Source organism: Syngnathoides biaculeatus, chromosome 14, assembly GCF_019802595.1.
Source record: "Syngnathoides biaculeatus isolate LvHL_M chromosome 14, ASM1980259v1, whole genome shotgun sequence".
NCBI lineage: Eukaryota > Metazoa > Chordata > Actinopteri > Syngnathiformes > Syngnathidae > Syngnathoides > Syngnathoides biaculeatus.
Window position 1 is genome coordinate 12,316,763 of NC_084653.1, and position 17,688 is coordinate 12,334,450.

The 17,688-nt window shown below is 41.3% G+C and overlaps 2 protein-coding genes across 2 annotated transcripts; one reads left to right on the forward strand and one right to left on the reverse strand.

Annotated features, from left to right (window-relative positions):
* Nucleotides 1-1,011: 1,011 nt before the first annotated feature.
* phgdh (phosphoglycerate dehydrogenase) lies at nucleotides 1,012-10,765 on the reverse strand. The gene is made up of 12 exons (XM_061840699.1): nucleotides 10,462-10,765; nucleotides 8,701-8,852; nucleotides 8,550-8,615; nucleotides 7,437-7,491; nucleotides 7,169-7,267; nucleotides 6,937-7,069; nucleotides 5,608-5,756; nucleotides 4,533-4,685; nucleotides 3,583-3,721; nucleotides 2,900-3,027; nucleotides 2,604-2,826; nucleotides 1,012-1,614 (listed from the first exon to the last, which is right to left on the reverse strand). Exons 1-12 carry the CDS (start codon nucleotides 10,597-10,599, stop codon nucleotides 1,454-1,456), a joined length of 1,596 nt encoding a protein of 531 aa, XP_061696683.1. The 5' UTR covers nucleotides 10,600-10,765; the 3' UTR covers nucleotides 1,012-1,453.
* Nucleotides 10,766-11,063: 298 nt separating this feature from the next.
* cfap210 (cilia and flagella associated protein 210) lies at nucleotides 11,064-17,626 on the forward strand. Its single transcript, XM_061840712.1, has 9 exons — nucleotides 11,064-11,819; nucleotides 12,455-12,663; nucleotides 12,827-13,000; nucleotides 13,151-13,356; nucleotides 13,431-13,587; nucleotides 13,661-13,800; nucleotides 14,592-14,775; nucleotides 14,901-15,065; nucleotides 15,160-17,626. The coding sequence occupies exons 1-9, from the start codon at nucleotides 11,771-11,773 to the stop codon at nucleotides 15,508-15,510; spliced, it is 1,635 nt and encodes a 544-aa protein (XP_061696696.1). The 5' UTR covers nucleotides 11,064-11,770; the 3' UTR covers nucleotides 15,511-17,626.
* Nucleotides 17,627-17,688: the final 62 nt, after the last annotated feature.

A 17,688-nucleotide genomic window follows, 5' to 3' on the forward strand; every position in this document is an offset into this window, starting at 1 on the left:
ACGTGGACGCCACATTTGTGGCCCAAAAAAGCCAGCCAGCTCTCCCTCTCGGAATACAAATTGTATATAAATGAGCGACCCCCCCCCCCCTCAGCAATTGACTTCCTACTCGTGTTTTCCCCTCATTCTCGTCGTTGCCATGGTGTTTGTAGCCTAATTCCACTGCGGCCAAGGTTTGACCTAATCTCACTGGATTAAGATGGCCGCAATACGAGACTTTTACCTTCAGAACAGCGCTATAAAACACCATTACCCTACTGTAGATTAGTCAACCTTGCATCCATTGGTTATAGAAATCTCCAATTTGATGAGATTTAAAAAAATCCCATTTATTATCAATTAATATATGTACAGTATCAACATATGTCATTTTGCTCATCCAGGAATCTGCAAAGGTTTAATCAAGGCAATTGTTCGTTTAAATGTTTTCCCTTACTCCAAAAGCCTTCTTCAGTTCCAGATATTAGGCATAGATTTTATTTATGCCTCGGAGGGTGTTGGCAGTGCACTCTTGTGACAAAACTGCACGTTGGGGCCACTTTTCAATGAGGTGACTTCAATAGTTGATACCTCGAATCTCCTCTTCTGCTGTTTAGAAAAGGCTTTTTTTCTGGTTTGACATAAATGGTTTCACGTAGAACTCTTTCCAACTGTCTGTCCTCTCTATTCGTAATTTGGATATAGGTGTAGTCCCAAGAATGTTCATTCTTTTTAAGAGGGCACCTGTCGATGGTTTGCATGGTCTCGACAATGTACAATAGACGCCATTGAATCTATAACATACAATTTATATGTTCATAAATCTGGGGTGATTTTTGTCATCTGTAGTTCTTCATTACTTACAACTTTACAATCTACCAAAAAAAAATGCTGCATTCTGATTTAGGAACAAATTGGACATATAGGACTCTGTATTTATAATCACACCTGTCATTTGCAGCTATGTAGAGCTATGCTGCATTACACTCAGCGGTTTTATCTGTAATATTTTGTAACCGCCCCCCGCTCAAGTAGCTAAATAAAAAGTAGAAAACAAAATGCTGCAGTCAGTATGAAGTGTATCATGAGTGCAGTGCACGATCAGATCATGCAAAGGCACTGTAAGATTGTTTTACTGAACATTTTGCATTGCATCTTGTACCCAATTTCAAAATATTGAGCTGTATAAACACTGACTTCTTATTATGCAACTATGTTTACCTCATTGAAACATTTCTTCACATTTCTCTTCAGTATGTATCGAAATACATGTTCCTGTAGCCATTGAAAATGGTCAATCAATCAATGGAACAACCCAGCAAGCACATTTTTGCATCAGTTTTACTGACAAAAAAGGCAAAAAAAATATATTCCAACAGTGGAATGTAAGTTACAAAGGGCTCCAGAAATGTTAGTTGTGAATTCTAAGGCAAAGATGGAATCATAAGACAGTGATCGGTGCCGCCGTCATCTTTCAAGCGCTGAGCTGAGCCGCCTCCTGAACTAACGGCTCCAAGGCGCTGAGGTCTCGCAGCAGAGAAGACACCCCAACGCAGTACCAACTGCCAGCATTCCCCAAGCACTCTGCAGGGCCGCTAAACGACTCAATTTGCACTCCCTCTTTGGCTACCAGGTCTAAATGGGGTGTGGGGAGAAAAGGGAGAAAATTGGTGTATAATTAAAGAAAGGACAAAAAAAAAAAAAAAAAATCTATACAAACACTGGACTTAAGAACTTTTGACATCATCACTTTTTAAGAGGAAACTGGAACTGACATTTATCCATTTTCTATTGTGGGTGAGCTGGAGCCTGTCCAGGTTGACTTTGTGGAGATGCGTAGACAAAAGACAACCAACCATTTGCATTCAAACCTAAAAAGAGGGTTTTTTTTTTTTTTTTTCCCAAATGAACCTAACCTTGTGTTTTTGGAGTGTGGGAGGAAACCGGAGCACCAAAAAGCTGGCACTCATATTGGAACCTTGAATTGTGTGGCAGACATGGCAACCACTAGTCCTCAAACCAATTTCCTGACAGAATTTCTAAAACAGGAAGTCGAAAATACCGTTCTAAAGCCTAACACCGAGACTGGAGCAGAGTGGACACATACAGTATGGCCACATTCCTTAATCGTAGCCCCCCCCCCCAAACATGTACTCTCCTAAAATGGATTAATGCCTTTCATGAAATGTTTTTTTTAACTAATTAAAACAAATCAACAAATTTATCAAGGTGAATGAATTTCATGTATATTTAATATGTAAAATTCTTAATCGCTAGTATTTAATTTTACTAAAACAAGTGAAAATATTCAATCAGCTTAATAAAATTTGAAAAATACAACAGTGTACATTCAAATGAAGAAATTTTAGATGAAATGGCTAAATGTTCGCAATAGTGTAAATATAGGATAAAAATAAGAAATTAGATTTAAAAAAAAGCTTAATTAAAATAATTTTGAAACACATTTCAATGATTTAATTAAATGTATATATACGTTAATTTTTTCCCCTTTTATAATGTAATTAAATAAATATGAACGAGTATTTTACATGCAAAAAAAAAAAAAAAAAAACACACTCTCGAAACAAGAGTTTGCCGAGTCCTGGACTTGACTCAACCCTCACCAGCCACTGAGGAGAGCAGCTGAGGACTCGCAGAAGCCTTGAAGAACAGCAAGTTCCCAGTGAGCGACACGGGCTGTCTGAACACACTTCCGCTCAGCTCCAGCAGGACCGGCCGTCCACCTTGAATGGTGCCGGTGGCCTTGAAACTGCACCCGTCCGTCATTATCTCAACTGTGCACGCGCCGATGGAAGCCTCGTCAGACACGCTGTGGCTTTGGTTTACCTGAGGACGGGTTAGGGTTAGTTGCGTTACTTCACACGACGACAACATTTATTGTCACCACAATGTGTTGTACCGTTATTCCAGATTCCTTGGCGAGACTCAGTACATTGATGAAGTTGGGGCAACAGCCAGATTTGCCGTTAAGCAGGCCGACCAGCACAGCGGCTGTCATGTAACTGGCTGATGACTTCATGCTGTCTCCTGGTTTAGGGACAAAAAAAAAAAAGTTTATTCTTATTTATTTTTTGGTGAGAGGGGTCATCGCAACCACTATTGGCAGTTTAGCCCTGCTTAGTCTAGAATATACCGTAATTTCCATCCTATAAACCGCAAATCACCCCCCCCCCCCCACACACACACACACACACACGCTTTCAACCCTTTTGTGATCCCGCTAATTTGTGCATTTTTTTAACGGCCACAAGGGGCACTCTGTGTTGTTGCTATGTTAAACTAAGATATTAAAACTTTGAAAACTCATTCTGTGTAGTGTCTTCTTTTTTCAGGTGCGCTCTGTAGGCCAGAAATTACGGTATTTATCCGCAGAGTTTTGGCGGGGGTTCACTGTACACGTCACTAGTAAAGCAAAGCTGGGGATGAATTGACGCCAAATGTTAACAGGGGCACAGTTTCCCCAAAGAGGTTACATGTAATTGTCCGAATGTGCCATAGTTGTACAACTAGTGAGGGCAAACGGCAAACTAGCACATAGACCTTAAGAATAGTCAATACACGAAGCGGTATTGTAGTGGATACCTTGGGAAATGATTTGTACTTGGCTCAGTGGATTCTTCGACACGCTACACGACTGCAGCACAGCTCCGATGGATTCTCCAAGTTTGATCAATGGATAAGAATCAGGGGAGAAAGTGCTCGCCAAAACCTGTGCATTTACCTAGGTTTAAAAAAAAAAAAAAAAAAAGACATTATGAAAGAAGAACGCATATTAGCCTCAAGTCTGAATATTTGAAGTATTTTCTCTTTGGTAATTCATCATGTGAGCAAGTGAATGGAAAAAAAAATGAAATAACTTCTCATAATCATGCTCCTCACTGAATTTGCCAAGTTATTTTCCTTCAGTGGAGGAACGGTGTCTCAGCTGGTAAAGAGTTGGCCTCACAGTTCTGAGGACCCGGGTTTGATCTCGGCCCCACCTGTGTGGAGTTGGCATGTTCTCCCAGTGCCTGCGTGGGTTTTCTACAGGGCATTCCGGTTTCCTCCCACATCCCAAAAACATGCAACATTAACTGGACACTCTAAATTGCCAATTGGTGTGATTGTGAGTGTGGCTGTTTGTCTCCATGTGCCCTGCAATTGGCTGGCAACCAGTTCAGGGTGTACCCCGCCTCCTGCCCGTTGACAGCTGGGATAGGCTCCAGCACTCCCTGCGACCCTCGTGAGGATAAGTGGCAAAAGAAAATGGATAGATGGATTTTCCTCCAGTTATCAAAAGACATGCAAACACCACACAGGAAGGCTGGACTGTTCAAAAAATAAAAATAAAATAAAAAACTATTTCAGCATAGTCGAAGCAGGGAGACCTCAGTCAAAAGTGGTGTTCGTAACGCAAATGAGCAAATAATACACATGAACGTCGCTGTCACATGACCGTTTGTGGTACTTAAATTCCATCTACCACGTGACTTAGCCACCTAGAGTTAGAATTTTACATATTTCTGTGTCATAAAGAGCTCTGTGGAACTTACTGCTCCCACCAGCTTGCTGCCCTTCACCATGTCGACGATCTGCAGTGCGATTTCCTGGCCACAGCGCGCCTGCGCCTCCCTGGTGCTGGCCCCGAGATGCGGACAGCTGATCACGTTGGGATGGTTGACGAGCGAGCGGTCCTGCGGGGGCTCCTGTGGTACAAACAAGCTGGACTTCAATGCATTTCTAGATTCATGAGATTGAATTTGCGGTACAATGATGATGTACTGCGCATATTCCTTGCAAAATAGCACAAAATAAATTTAGGCACACCAGCTATAGCACAGCTTTATATTCATGTTGCATTTTTTTTTTTTAACAGTAAAGGCATCTTCAAATTCAGAAGCGCACCGCTTTTGAGCTTCCATAAGAAGTCTTCACACAGCAGAGATAATATATGCTTTTAAGTATTGTTTTATATTCCTTTTGTACGTGTAGCTGCTCTGCGTGTTCAAGGTTTAGAATTACCATGACATTCATGCTAATTTATGTTAGCCAGTCTATGTCATTTTTCATTATAAAAGGAAATGAAGTGGTTCGGTTGAACATTTTGGTGCTGAAACATACATTTTGTCATCCTGTTTTGTCTTATATGGTGAGGAACGGTGTGAAAAAAAAGACAGCTTAAAAGCAACCACTTTTTTTTTTTCTTTGGAAAACAGTTCAACCAAGAACCTGGGTCGGCTGGGGTTCAGGCACAAGACGACGATGAACATATTTCATTATTAAGTTAGAGCCAGCAGATGGCGCTAATTCTACTACTGAGCAAAAACAAGCCCACAGCAGCCACTGAAGTGACTGAAGGAATTCAAGACTTTCAATTTTAGCAGAAAATTTTTTTTTACGTTTTTGTTTACTTTTGGTAGCTTGGTAAACTGGTAATTTTTCATTTGTAAAAGTGACCAGTGCAGTGAATTTAGGAGTTATGTTTGTCATTCATGTTTTTGTTAATTCCCAAGCAATAATAGTTGCAAGCTAAGTTTTATGTGGATTTTCATCTCCAAATAAAGTTTGGGAACCACTGAATTAGAACATTTGGAATATTACATCGATTGAAGTTGAAGATAACCTTGCCTCCACAAAGACGTCAAGACCAGCTCCTCCGCATTGTCCAGACTCCAAAGCTCGGAGGAGGGCAGTTTCGTCGATGATGCCCCCGCGTGCGCAGTTCACTACCTTCACACCTCTTTTGCATTTGCCAAAAGTTTCATCATTCAGTAAACCTTCAGAGGGGAAACAAAGCAAATACTCATGTTACATGTACAATTCACTGCTCTCTCAATGATCCTGTAAAGAGAATTTAGAGAGGAGTTTCCAAATACCGCAGCTATGCACGAATTGGTGGCAATTCTAAATAAATCAAATACAACATTACTACTTTATTTATTCTGAAATTAGCTAAAATGCTGCGCATTTATGCAGTGTTCAACACAAAGTTTGTTTGAAAAATGTTTTAAAAATATTTCAGCGGAAGGGGGCATACAATAGCCTCGGAAGATATGAAGCAGAAAAGGAGACAAACTGGGGCTTTAACCTATGGCCAAGGCACGGCGAGGGATCTTTGTTAAAGAAACCTAGTTTGAACTAAAGCAGAAAAACGTTTTGGGAGGGAATTGCGGCAGCTAAAGAAAACACAGGAGACCAAAAAAAAAAAAAAAACCCCAAAAGAAACACACCCAAAATACACCAGTATACTAGTCTCTATCTAGTTCAATATGTACTTTTCAAATTATCAAATTGGATTTTTCATTCGGAATAGTAGCAGGAATAACAATTCAATCCTGATTCAGAGGTCATTTTTTAACTGTCAATATGAATATCAAATTTGGTTTTGAAGCACGAGTCTGAACTGTGCTAAATTAATTTGACGTCTGAAGATAATTTCTGTGAATGTGAAACGACTGACCTAGTACTGAATTATGGAGATGTACAGGTAACAGTTTTTCACCATTTCAGTTTTGGGGATTTTTGAGGGAGGGCTAAAATGGCCCCCAGCAACACATTGGACATTTGCCATGAGTCGCCCCTCCACCATTATAAGTGGTTCTCTGGCACAATTATGAATTACTCATTTCTACCACTCTCACATCTAACAATGCCTAAAAATGGATCTTCCCTGGGTGCCATAATTTACAGATCTTGTTATTGTAATTCCCAAGCCAGGAGAAGAAGCTATTGGCGAGGTCGCCACCAATCCGTTGGCTGCAAAATTTGAACTCCTCCACGGACAAGAGCAATTTTTACACAAAGAGGACATTCCAGCATATGGACACGTAAAAAACCTGTCCAAAGTTGTCTACCTATGTAGCAACTGTAAAAAAACAGAAATGAAGGAATACATTGTCATCTGCTGGATCTCTCAACTTGTGCCAATGGGTGTTGCAGGTCTTCAGTGACACTCACCAACAGTGGAAGGCATCAATGGCGTGTGGACAGTGATGTAGTCACATAGAGGCCAAAGTTGCTCCAGGGAAATCTGCTCCACTCCCCAGCTGGCCGACACCTCAACTGGAGTGATTGGATCATAGCCGATAGTCTGGAGGAGAAGAGAGGGGGGAAATAAATAATAAAACTTCACTTTATCTGAATATTACAGAGTAAGAATAGAATGATGTCATATGCTGAGCAGACAGACCTTCATGCCAAATGCCTGCATTCTGCTGGCCACCTCCTTTCCTATTCTTCCAAGTCCAACTATTCCAAGCACTTTGCCATATAGCTCGGAACCCATGAACTGCAACATCAGACAATGACACAAAGAGACAGCTGAGCAAATCGAAAGCGCCACAGAATCAGACTGTCGCCGCTCATTACTGACGGCTGAATGGACAATGGACCCGGCCATGCAACTGTAATCTGTCGGACAGGCGTGAAAAGAATCAGCTGCGTAGGCTGCGGCTCACCTTTTTGCGATCCCAGTTGCCAGCTCGCATGGACATCGCGGCTTGAGGCACGTTTCTGAAAGCAGGTACACACGTGAGGCGAGCCGGTCAGTCGGAGATTGAGAAAAATCAAAACATGTGTTGGAATGTCTGCAAAGTATGTACCAGACGTTACAGTCACACCTACTAATAGTGTTCAATGAACCTAATGTTCATGCTTGAAAAATGTGTGCGGAAGCCGATACAAAATAAATACAAATTCCCCACAGGAAGGCCGAGGTCATGATCCCAACTCAGAACCTCAGACTGCTAACCACTTTTCAACTGTCCTGCCTGAAAAATTGATTAAACTATAATTACCAATTATTTGATTATATATAAACTAAATGGACTAAAGAACTAAATTCTGTTGGCCACTTTTTTTCCCCTCTCCCCAGTAATTTGAGTGTTGTATTTTTTTTCTCTAATCCAATACACCGCTTATTTGTGCTTCTTGGAGATTGGTTTTTTTTTTTCATAGCAATTATAAGCAAACATTGATTATTGGTGAATTTTTATATGTCATCAGGCTCGGTTCGTTTCCCTGTATGATTTTTTTTTTTTTTTTTCCACAATTACATTAATATGAGTCTTCCCAATACATTAATGTGAATGAATCGCAAAAAAAGAAAATTACATATAAAATGAAGTAATACCTTGACTTCCAAATTTATAATTTGTTCTGTGACCAAAACCATAACTCAATTTTCTGTCCAATCACTTTTCCCCTCATCGAATGAATTGAAATGCCATTTACACATTCTAAAAACCCAAAATTTGGGATTTTTGAAGGAAAAAAAAAGGGGGGGGGTAAACATAATAAAACAGAATAATGAGAGTGTAAAACAATAGATTTTATAAAGCGTAATCACTATTTTGGGACAAGTTGAAAATCACAACTGTGAGTGTTGGAGGTGTGTCTTTAAGGGGCGTGGCCTAGTGAGTGACTCCAGGTATTCAGCCGGTTAGTCTGAGTGCGAGCATCCGGGTGTACGTTTTTGCCTACTTTTCACACTTTGCGAGTGTTGTCATTTTTTATTTGTGTGTTTGACAGTCAATAAAGTAATAAAAATGTATTTGCGCACATCTACATACCGTGAGAGGCTCATCAGGAGGGCGCAGGTCAACTCAGCCGCACTGATGGTGTTGCCGTTTGGCGTGCTGCACCAAACATTTGACATCTTGTTAGCTCGGAATATTGAGAATCGAACAACGCGTTAAATTTGCACCGATCAAAAACGCTTACTTCATGACGATGATGCCCATTTTGGTGGCGGCGTCCACATCCACGTTGTCCACGCCGGTCCCGGCTCTCCCGATGATTTTGAGATTGCCGGCGGCGTTGATGACCTCGGCAGTCACCTTGGTAGCGGATCTCACAACCAGGCCATCGTAGTCCTGAAGTGGTGAGAGAGCAAACATATCATGGAGTTTCATACTCGCATGGCTGAATAATCAAACAGGCAAACACACTCAAACACACTCAAACACCAAAAACCTAGATTGGTTACATAACACACATTTTTTTTTTTTGTTTTATATAAGTGAAGCCTTTTACAGTTGCATGCGTTTGCACCACAAAGTCGCCACAGCTCAACTGCCATCTGTTTTTCATTGTGGTTTGTTTCCAGACCCCACACTGGACCTTTACTTTCTAGGGGACATATTTCAGGAAATTTACTTTTTAATTGACTTAAGGAGTTTAATTCCCTCTGTGACCAAGCTTGTAAACTCAATTCAGTCATGCTGCATATCAAATATATTTTCTCTTTTCAAATAGATTTTAATTTAATTTGTTTCAGACCCCTAAAACAGATTACATAATCCAAGAGAATGTAAAGAAATATCAATAGAGGAAAATTATAGTAGTATTTGAGAATTGGGTGTATGGCTTTAGGGGCGTGGCCTAATGAGTGACATCATTAGTTTAAGTCCAATTAACTGGCTGGTTATTTCAGTGCGAGCACTTGGGCGTGAGTTGTGGCCTGCAGCAGCTGCTTGGGAGTATTCTCATTATGGGTTGGTGTTTTTGACAGCTTGTCCAGTTCAGTAAAAGGTTCAAAGTGCATTGGTGACTCGGGCTCACCTTGCCTACACGTGAGAGTATTACAGTACCTCAATTGCTCCATTTCTGTTTTCATGTCACTTGGGAGTGTATCTGAACCTAGCGTAAATTTTGGCTCACAACAAAAAAACAAAAACAAAACAAAACAAAACAAAAAAAAAACCAACAAATTGGCTTACATACTTTATTGAAATCCAAGCATGTACAAAGGAGCATTGTAAAATCTCTGAAGGACGATTAGTCTGCTCCATATAAAAGGAACTTTTAATAGAATTTTAGCAGTGAAGATTAATTAAATCAGATGTCTGTCTCTTCCAGTGTTAGTTTACATAAGAGTGGTTCTTAGCGGTAGGACAAAAAAAGACTACAAATACTTTACTGTTCTTAAGAGGCTTTTTCAGCTTGCCGTATACTTTTAACTATATTTGAAAATGCACCAATCTGAACTCCTGACTCTTTTTCAAAATGGGCTTTTCAATTTTCTGTTTTCTACTTTTATTTTGGTCTAATGACTTGAAACAGTAGCTACGGTATCTACTTTTAATAGTTAGTCAAACGGCAGAGGCACGAGAAAGGTTGCAGGGCAAAGAAAGGAAATATTTTTGTGTGAGTCACGTGCACATTTTGTGCCATCCTAAGCAACTGCTAGAAAGTGATGGGCTGAATTGCATCATCTCGTCAGAGTAGGGCGGTGCTTAACATGCTCAAACAACACGTTCAATTAAAAAAAAAACAAAACAAAAAAAAAAACGTCAGCTGCATATACAAATGCATTCAAAAATACAAGAAAATGCTAGTATTGAGACTGAAATCGCAAATGCAACTTTCAATGCATTCCCCCACCTCCCTACCCCCAAACTCGTGCGTTCAGGATGAGAAGAGAGGACAGCGTGTTTAAATGAGGCTGTTACGCAATGCAGACTTCCCCCGTGCCGTTCTTACCTTGATCTCGGCGATCAATTCCTCCTTCTTCATGTTGGGCTTCTCAGTTACTCGGATGCCATTTTCTTCCAGGATGCTCCTGCAGCGAGGGTCCACGCTTTCGCTGATCAGAACGCTCTTGATGGAGATTGGGGCCATTTTGAGGGGTTGGTGTGTCAGGTTGGAGGCAGGCTTGCTGATGAGCGGGACACTGGTGTTAGTTGGACGAGCTGCAAAAAGGCTTCGGCGACGATGGCCACGGGAAGTTGCTCGCTGTGCTTGCTTATGAACCGCCGTGCGGCTGTGGAGGACGCCCCCACGTTTTGTTTAGACCCCGCCTCCATTTGTGCGTTTCTCACTCAACTGGACTGGCAGTCTGGCACGATTTATTTGTGCACGTTCGCCAATAAACGATCTGCGCCCCGTTGCGTCGTTTGTGCTTACTGTTATGCACATTATTTCCTTCTTCTTCCAACTTTCATAATAGCCTATAGCACATACTGCTTCTTATCTAGGAATTGTAAATGTGATAATATACAAAATCCATGATGATTATATGTTTAATTAGTTTTATGACTGAGATCGTAGCTAAAAAAACAACTCACCTTTCCTCATTGAAATGAATGGAAAGGCCATTAATCCATTCAAGCAACTCTCAAAATGGTTTCTTTTTGAATAACAAAAATACCAATACAAGTAACATTACCAATTTATTATTTGGAATTGTGAACACAAACATTAAAGAGAACGTAAAGAAATTAACTGCCACATTATTTGCTTCAATTCGACAGATATTGTGATGACCTTTCTGGAGTGTGAGCCTTAGCCACCTGACACAGCTGTAAAACGTTGGCCTCACAGCTCTGAGAACTGGACTTCAAATCCCAGCCCCGCCTGTGTGGAGGTCTTACACGTTCTACCCGTGCCTACTTGGATTTTCTCCGGCCAGTCCGGTTTCCACCCACACCCCAAAAAAGATGACTTAATTGGAGACTCTAGATTGCTCTTAGGTGTGATTGTGAGTGCGACTTGTCTGTCTCCATGTGCCCTACTATCGGCTGGCAACCGGTTCAGGTTGTACCCTGCCTCCCTCCTGGTAAACGCTGGGAAAGGCCCTCGTGAGAATAGGCGGCTCAGAAAATGGATCCATTGCTCACGTTGAAAATCTTACCAACAGCTCTCTCTAGTGTCAGTAAGAGGGAGTACCTCAAATGGGTTGCTTGGATACAAGGCAACAAATGGGTCAGTTGTGACACTGACGAAGTTAGCGCACGTTGGTTTAGGTAGGAACTTTGCGTAACAATATTTAGTATTGGAGGACAAAACAAAAATGTCATCAGCGGTTCAATATGGCCGACAGAGAGGATCCAGTAAAAGTGGTGAGTGTTGACTATTTTATTATTTCAGTTATATTTTTAGTTAAATTGTGTAGAATCGATTGTAAATGCCGTTCAATATATGATTCGGGTAACCCTGGTAATCTAGCGATTAGATCGTCTGCCTCATGTACAGTATCTGTGGTTCAGGGTTTGAATCGGGGGAGGGGGGGGGGGAATTCACATTTTCTACCCATGTTTTGCAATGTGTTTAACTGTTAGGGTTGTTCGAGAGAGGCTGAATTGTCGAAAGATCAGTGTGCTCTAGATTATCTGAGCTCTTTGAATAGCTGGTAACCAGTCACCCATTGTCTGCTGGAAATTGGAATAGACAGCAACTCACCTGTGACTCTTATGGCAAAGACTTAAAAATGGATAGATGTATCAGAAATTATGTTTTACAGCCCAATCCAGGTGTACAAATTGAACAGTAGTTTTTTTTTTTTTTTTTTAAACAAGTCAGCATGAGGTTTCTAAATCCAACACTTAAACACATTAAGGACCACACTAAATTACTGCAACAATTGGGAATACTGAAATTAAACACTGAGTCCTGACCATCAATAATCATTCTACAATTATTCATAAAAGTGAATGGATATTTACCATTGTTGGGCTAACTTATTTCTTTATTAAAGACTTTTCAGCCGATGACGACAGTGAGACAATCCAGCATCCGGATCTTCGTCAGATCACAGTCTTAACCAAAGATGACTGGCTGAGGATCCAAGATGAAATCAACCGCGTGGACAAGGAGAAGGAACGCATGATGAACACCGCAAGGCAGAGGCGGGAGCTGCAGCTCAAATCGAAAGAGATGGCTAAACTGTGGCCCAACACACTTACCGTAAGTGGACTGTTAATTATTTCTTTAAATAAATTAAAGTCTATTAATCAATTTTTATGGGAAGTATAGGTGGGAGGGCCTGTGTTTGCGTTTTGGTGATTCCGCGCTTGCTTCTCATCAAGGTTGCAATAGCATATGATAACACCCTTGTGCTTCTTTCAAGTGTCAAAGACAGAAGAAACTGGAGGCAAAGAAAATCCGGGACCAGATGGAGGAGGAAAAAAGGAAACAAATTGACATGGAAGAGGCCAAATATCGGGAAGAAAAGCAGAAAGAGGCCATTGAGAAGGCAAAGCAGCAGCTGTACTATGAAACGGAGCGAGTCAAAGGACTACATGTTAGTATCCCACACTTCTTTGGGGACACACTTTGACACCTTTAATTAAAAAATGAAACTAAATATTCACAGAAAAAATACTTCTAGGGCATCAAAATAAACCCATCTATTTATAAAAAATACATTTGTAGTCTTTTCTCCTTCTCCCAGCGCGCACTCTTGCTGACGGAGGTTCTGAAGGAACGGGAGGCCCAAATAGAGCTGAAGCAAAGGAGGAAGCGTGCCTCCAAAGACCAGGACATAGAATTCATGCAGAAGGTGAAGGCCAGAGAGGATGAAGCTCTTAAAAAAGAGCAAGAGCAAACGGAAAAGAAAAGACAAGAGAGCAAGGCTTTTGCAAAAGAACTGCAGAAGCAGTAGGTGAAGAAGCAGGCTGTGGCTACAGCAGTTAGACAATGCACTGACCAATATGTCCCCCCTGTTTTTGTAGGATCAAGGAAAATCAGATGGAAAGGGAACGACAGAAATATGAGACAAAGAAGGACAGTGAGGAAATCCAACGGTTTCAAGAAATTCATCTATGGGAGCAAAAATTGGAAGAGGAGGCACAAGCCAAGCAGAAGAGCGATTTCATGCAAGCTCAGCTGGTGGGAAGACTCGAGAGAACACTTGTAGCCAGTTTTTGTGGTCCATCTATGTCACACTGATGCCTTTTAATAGGAGCACCTCACTCAAAGAGACATTTCTAGTGTGCTGGAAGCAAAGAAACAGGAAGCAGAAGAGGCCCAAAGGAAACAGTTCCTTTCCACAAAGGAGAAAATGGTAAAGTTAAGAAGAGATAAAGAGAAGGAGTTGCTCAGGTAAGAACTAGCAGAGCTCAAAACCCGTATACCAGACCCATCCATTTTCCAAGTGTCCTTATTACGGTCACAGGTTTGCTGGAGCCTATCCCAGCTGACTTTGGGCAAGAGGCGAGGTATACACTGGACTACACTCAGGGCAATAGCGGAGCACAGAGACAAACAGCCATTCACAGTATGTGAGAGGAGGCACGAGTACCTGGAGAAAACCCATGAAAGCTAGGGGAGAACATGCAAACCCCTATTGCGGTCTACGCCTGTGACAATTACAAAGAAATCTGAGCCCGTTATAGGGTTTCTTTATCAAAAATGAAAAATTAGTTTTGTGGACTTGAAGGTCCAAATGTGGAGGATGGAAAGTCACAAATTTATTGGCGATAGGGCACCCAAAGGCAGGACTGAACTTTTTTGTAATTTAGTTTGATAACCCTAACCCACGATTATTTCTTGAATGATGCTTAATACAGAGAAGCAAGAAATAAGAATGATCTCCTCTCATGGTTGTGCTCAATACTTGTGTGGCAACATCTCGGCTTGAGAGTCACAGTCAATGGTGCTAAAAGTACAGAAAGAAGAAATACAGCATGATCTCTTCTATTGGGTCTAGTTCAGAACCTTGGTGGAAACACCCTTAGTAATCTAAACTCCATTTAAAGTCCATAGTGCTAAAAGGACAGAAGTGAGAAATACAAGATCTGTTCTTCCTGTTCAATTCTGCACTTGAGTGGCAACATCTTAAGAAACTTAGAATTGGGAGTCACATCCGATGAGGTTTTGTTTTCATTCCTCAGGGAGATCCAGAACCGCAGGGAGAGGATCATGGACCAGTTGACCCTAGCTCAGCAGGAGCGAAAGCAGCAGAGCGTCACCAAGGCTGTAACAGAGCAGGACGCACAGAGGATGCAGCAGCAATGGGAGGAGGAGAAGAAGAGGGTGGAAATGATTAAATCAATCACAGCTCACAGGGAACATGTGGTAAATTGAATTGTTAGCGAGGATAAAAAATACAGTATTGTCTACATTTCTTCTGGATTGTTTGTTGTGATGCATCCAGAAGCTCCGGTAAACAAAATGTTTGTCATACTAGTTATGCTCAACAGGTCAAACAGAAGGAGCACAATGAATTGATTAGAAGGGAGAAAGAAAGAGAAGCTCTTCTGGCACAGAAAGAGGATGACCGAATATTTTGGGAGGAGCAGAAGAAGAAGGCCCAGAGCATCCGGCGAGAGCTCCAGAAGTTACAGGACTTCAATACAAGACAGATGGTAAATGAGTAACGTGAGCCAGTTTAGTGTGAAGAAGAGTCAAATTGCTTAGTTCTACTGGGCTGACTTGACGGTTGACATCTTTTCAATGCAGGTGGAGAAACAAGCCGGGCAGGACCAGGTGAGGCGAGCGGAGCAGGAGTTTGATGCCAAGAACATGGAGCTCTTTGCTGAAGAAGAATTTGGGTTTGAACAGTACTCGGGGGCCGTGATACAAGCTGCAGCCACCACCCAGCGCAATGTACTTCCACTTTACAAGGCTGTGAGGGAGGGGGTCGCAGGGGGTCCCATCTTCACTGGCGCACGACCTCGTTATCTCGTTCAGGATACAAGCGGTGCTGAAATGTCCAAGTACATCTCGGACGGCACCCGGTATATTAAGAACATCCATGAGGTTGAAGATATCGAAGAAGCAAAGAAGAGGCTCGGGTTGAAATGGTTGTAGACAGACTGGCTCTGAAGGCCAATCGAGAACTCAATGTAATTATAGGAAATAAAACCTTGGTGAGAATGGTTATAAATATAAAGTCAATTCAGATTTTTGTTTTCAAGAATTTTATGAATGCTTGAAGATAATTGCTAAAAATGTGCAACGACTGTGAACATTGTAGTACTTGCAGCTCCTTCTGTTGGGTAGGCGCTACCGATCAATGCAAATCAAAACTACCAGGCAAACTGTTTTTTTCCCTCTGGCAATCAAGTCATTAAATTACCTCACACCCTGCAAGTCTAGTCATTATTACTAATATATACAGTAGACTATCGTACGATTCATCACTTGAAACTGCTCCCTTTTTACACACGTCATAATGTGGGGCATTGACTGCTCTAAATCATAGGTGTCAAAACCTGGCCCGCGGGCCAAATTTGGGCAACTTCAAATTAATATTAGAGTTGGCCTGCCGGGATTACAAGTATTACACACTTGTTTGGTTCCATATTAAAAGGTTAAGGCTTTGTTCAATTTAAAATTTTGGCCCACTGTGAATTTGAGTTTGACACCCCTGCCCTAAATGCTAGAAGACTCTGCATCTTTGCATAATTGTGAATCTTCTGAGGAATAGATTCCTATTAATTGAAAGTCTAATGTTCTCCATTTTTGTTAGTTTGTTCTTCTCAGTACTCAACATGAATGTCGTACCAGGGCGGCACCTATTGCCGAACACAAAATCCCTTGTGTTGTTAAATGCTTGGCCATTAAATCCGATTCTACCTTTTCATCATTTTAGTTTTCCCCATTTATGGGGCACCATGATGCACTTGAGCGTCTGGTACGAGGAGGCCTTCCCCCACTACATCAACACAAATTGAGAATCTTCGTTCACGTCACCGGTTATCCTGCCCTGTTCATGTGGCTAGGGAAAAAGTGGGTAAACCCACTGGAATTACTGCATAAAATTGGTCAGAGACCATGGTGTGACCTTCTAAACAGAAAGAATAAACCGTCTGGTTAAACTATTGCAACAGATTTATATATTTTATTTTTTTTATGGAACAAAAGTAAACATTTCCAGGGGTGAGGAAAAAGTAAATGAACCTATATGCTACAGATTCTCCAAAAACAAATCAGTCAGGTGGGAGGCAATTAACCTTAACTCTAATCAATGAGCCAAGATTGGAGGTGTGGCTTAAAGTTGCCTTGGGCACTAGAAAACACTCCAGATAATACTTGTCTCCAGTAAAGAAACATTTCTTTTCTACCATGCCACACTTAAAAGAGCTCTCAGATGTCCTAGGAATTATAAATTTACTTGAATAAAGTCAGAAAAATTGATAAAACTATCTCTTAAATTCTTGATGATCAGGAGTCCAGTTAGACAAAATGTCAATAAATGGAGAAAGTTCAGCACTCCATGCATCTCATTTAAGGAGAGGCCGTCCTAAAAGATAACTGCGGGTGTAGCGCAGGATGCTCAACGAGGTGAAAAAGAACTCAAGGGTGTCCGATGAAGACTTACATCTGTTGACAAATCTACTGTACAGGAAAGATGAATTCACAACTTTGTCAAGATATTTTGCAAAACACCTTTAGGTGTGGTGGAAGGAAGATGACTAGTTAGGATATCCGCATAACAGTTCTGAGGATTAGGGTTCAAATCCCAGCCCTGCTTGTGTGGAGTTTACGTTACATGTTCTCCCCATGCATGAGTAGTTTTCTCCAGGTACTCCAGTTTCCTCCCATCCCAAAAACATGCAGTGTAGGTTAACTGAACACTCCAAATTGCCCATAGGTGTGAATGTGAGTGTGGTTGTTTATTTGTGACCAGTTAAGGTTGTACCCCGGCTCTCGACTGAAGATAACTTGGATAGGCTGAAGGATGAGGGTGACCCAAGTGAGGATAAGCGAAACGAAAGATGAATGAATAAATGAACCTAAGGTGTTTGTCCAACAGTTGATGCTCAAAAGAAGATTGGTGTTTCAACAGAACAATAACCCAAAGCACAGAACCCCTTATTTGTTTCTATGGTGTGTCAAATTTAGAAGACAGGTATTTTCACTTTCAGGTGAATCCGCATTCCTCACATATCCGCATTTGTTTTTTTTTTTTTAGTCAAAGCCCCTGGAAACTGGTATTTTGGCAACATCATCGGGCATCAAATACACGATTATAATCCTTGTGGA

Excerpts from the sequence above, each read along its gene's own strand:
- phgdh (XM_061840699.1), bottom strand. The coding sequence starts at position 10,599 with ATGGCCCCAATCTCCATCAAGAGCGTTCTGATCAGCGAAAGCGTGGAC. Across the intron at positions 3,028-3,582 it reads AGTACAAATCATTTCCCAAG|GAGACAGCATGAAGTCATCA; the intron begins GTATCCACTACA and ends TCCCTAAACCAG. Across the intron at positions 2,827-2,899 it reads CCAAGGAATCTGGAATAACG|GTAAACCAAAGCCACAGCGT; the intron begins GTACAACACATT and ends ACCCGTCCTCAG.
- cfap210 (XM_061840712.1), top strand. The coding sequence starts at position 11,771 with ATGTCATCAGCGGTTCAATATGGCCGACAGAGAGGATCCAGTAAAAGT. Across the intron at positions 13,801-14,591 it reads AAAGAGAAGGAGTTGCTCAG|GGAGATCCAGAACCGCAGGG; the intron begins GTAAGAACTAGC and ends TTCATTCCTCAG. Across the intron at positions 15,066-15,159 it reads ACTTCAATACAAGACAGATG|GTGGAGAAACAAGCCGGGCA; the intron begins GTAAATGAGTAA and ends TTTTCAATGCAG.